This window comes from Pipistrellus kuhlii, unplaced genomic scaffold (assembly GCF_014108245.1).
Source record: "Pipistrellus kuhlii isolate mPipKuh1 unplaced genomic scaffold, mPipKuh1.p scaffold_m20_p_9, whole genome shotgun sequence".
Classification (NCBI taxonomy): Eukaryota; Metazoa; Chordata; class Mammalia; order Chiroptera; family Vespertilionidae; genus Pipistrellus; species Pipistrellus kuhlii.
The window spans coordinates 30,171,166-30,173,270 of record NW_023425595.1 but is presented as its reverse complement, the minus strand read 5'-3'; the positions used below and the strand labels follow the sequence as shown (position 1 = coordinate 30,173,270).

General features: G+C 51.3%; 1 protein-coding gene across 1 annotated transcript; it reads left to right on the top strand.

Annotated features, from left to right (window-relative positions):
• On the top strand, window positions 1-1,060 carry LOC118712587 (olfactory receptor 52W1). The gene has a single exon (XM_036426480.1). The coding sequence runs from the start codon at window positions 110-112 to the stop codon at window positions 1,058-1,060; it is 951 nt and encodes a 316-aa protein (XP_036282373.1). The 5' UTR covers window positions 1-109.
• Window positions 1,061-2,105: the final 1,045 nt, after the last annotated feature.

The following is a 2,105-nucleotide window of genomic DNA, read 5'->3' as shown; positions in this document are numbered from 1 at the left end:
CTCTATGGATAGGTCTGTGCCACTGAGACACCCCCAAAAATCTCTCCGTTTGTCCTTTTCCTCTCAAGAGTCATGCCCCCATGAGCCCTAAAGCTTTACCCCACACAGGATGGTAGAAGTTCCACTGCCCAATGCCACCTTCCCACGCCCAGCTTTCTTCCTACTGACTGGCATTCCAGGGCTAAGGGGAACTCAGGCCTGGCTGACACTGGTCTTTGGGCCCATGCATCTGCTGGCCCTGCTGGGCAATGGAACAATGCTGGCAGTGGTGCAGGTAGATTCCACACTGTGCCAGCCCATGTTTCTCCTCCTGGTCACGCTGGCAGCCACAGACCTGGGTTTAGACACTTCCGTAGGCTCAGGGTTGCTGGCTGTGATGTGGTCCGGGACCCGCCCTGTGCCATATGCTGCCTGCCTGGTCCAGATGTTCTTTGTCCATGCACTGACTGCCATGGAATCTGGTGTCCTGCTGGCCATGGCCTGTGATGGTGCCATGGCGGTAGGGAGTCCATTGCACTATTCCATCCTTGTCACCAAAGCTCGTGTGGGATACGCGGCCCTGGCACTGGCACTAAAAGCCATGGCTATTGTTGTGCCTTTCCCTCTGTTGGTGGCACGATTTGAACACTTCCGAGCCAAGACCATAGAGCATGCCTACTGTGCACACATGGCGGGGGTGGAGCTGGTGGTGGGTAACACTCGGGCCAACAATTTGTATGGGCTAGCTCTCTCCCTGGCCGTGTCGGGTGTAGATATTCTGGGCATCACTGGCTGTTATGGGCTCACTGCCCACACCGTGCTGCGACTGCCTACCAAGGAGGCCCGTGCTAAATGTAGTTCCCACGTCTGTGTCATCCTGGCTTTCTATGTGCCTGGTCTCTTCTCCTACCTCACACACCACTTTGGTCATCACACTGTCTCCAAGCCCGTGCACATCCTTCTCTCTAACATCTACTTGCTGCTGCCACCTGCCCTCAACCCTCTCATCTACGGGGCCCGCACCAAGCAGATCAGGGATCGGCTCCTGGAAACCTTCACGTTCAGGAAAAGCCAGTTCTGATGGGCAGTGAAAACAATGAAGCCTGGAGGAGGAGCTGGGGGAACATTGAAAAAATCTGGAATCTGGAAGCATGAACTACGTCATTGGCCTCATTATCTGCATATGACTCTCATAATCACTCACCAGGTGTTTGCTGTGAAGCCCCTACTATGTGTACCACTGGAATGTGTAGTTAGGCCTAGCCACATATCCTGCTTGGGGGAGGCAGGAGGCAGGGGCCAGTATGCTACCATGCAAGGAAAATAAGATCAGGAATTATCGTGGGATCCTAGCACACAAGATTTGAAAAAAACTCTCCTCCTTGCCTCTCCCCATCGTTTTAACTTAAGACTGCCCCTGTTCCCTCACAATAGCTCCCTGCAGATCCTGAATCTAGGGGTCTGGGAAGAGGGACAGTGCCTCTGGAGATGAGTCCTTGTCTGGGATCACAGCTCTATTTCTGGAGTCAGATTCTGTTGTAGCCAGTTTGTAGGGAAGGAGTCACACAGGCTTATCCCCCACCTTGAGAATCTGAATAATATGTCCTGGGGTCCCAGTTTCACCAGGACACTGATCTTTAAGATATTCCCAGTTCAGATAATCTTCTTGGTTTCCTGTGTAATGACTATATCCCTACTCCACCCCACTCCCACCCCACACACACTCCACTGCCAAAGTCTTAAGAGTTAATGGCTAGAAGCTCTCTCTCTCAAGGTGTGCAGTTTCATGGGTCAGGAGTCCAACTAAAATAAATTTTTATATCCCAGAAAGCCATTGTAACTATGTTGCCTGCTTGCCTAAAGTCCAGAATCCCTCTGATCTCTTACCAATCTGCCCTTTTGCACATCCTCAGCCAAGAATGTAAAATTCCCAAGTAAAAGCCTCATCAACAACCCTACCTGTCCTGGCCAACATCATCAGAAGCACATGCAGTTGTTGCAATATGCTGAAATAGGAATATTTCACATAGCTGTGGCTCCAGAGAAGAGACACTAATGGGTTGTGCCATGGTGTTGCCCAACTTTGCACTCCACCCTAGGAGGGATATTGCACAAAAGATCTCTCA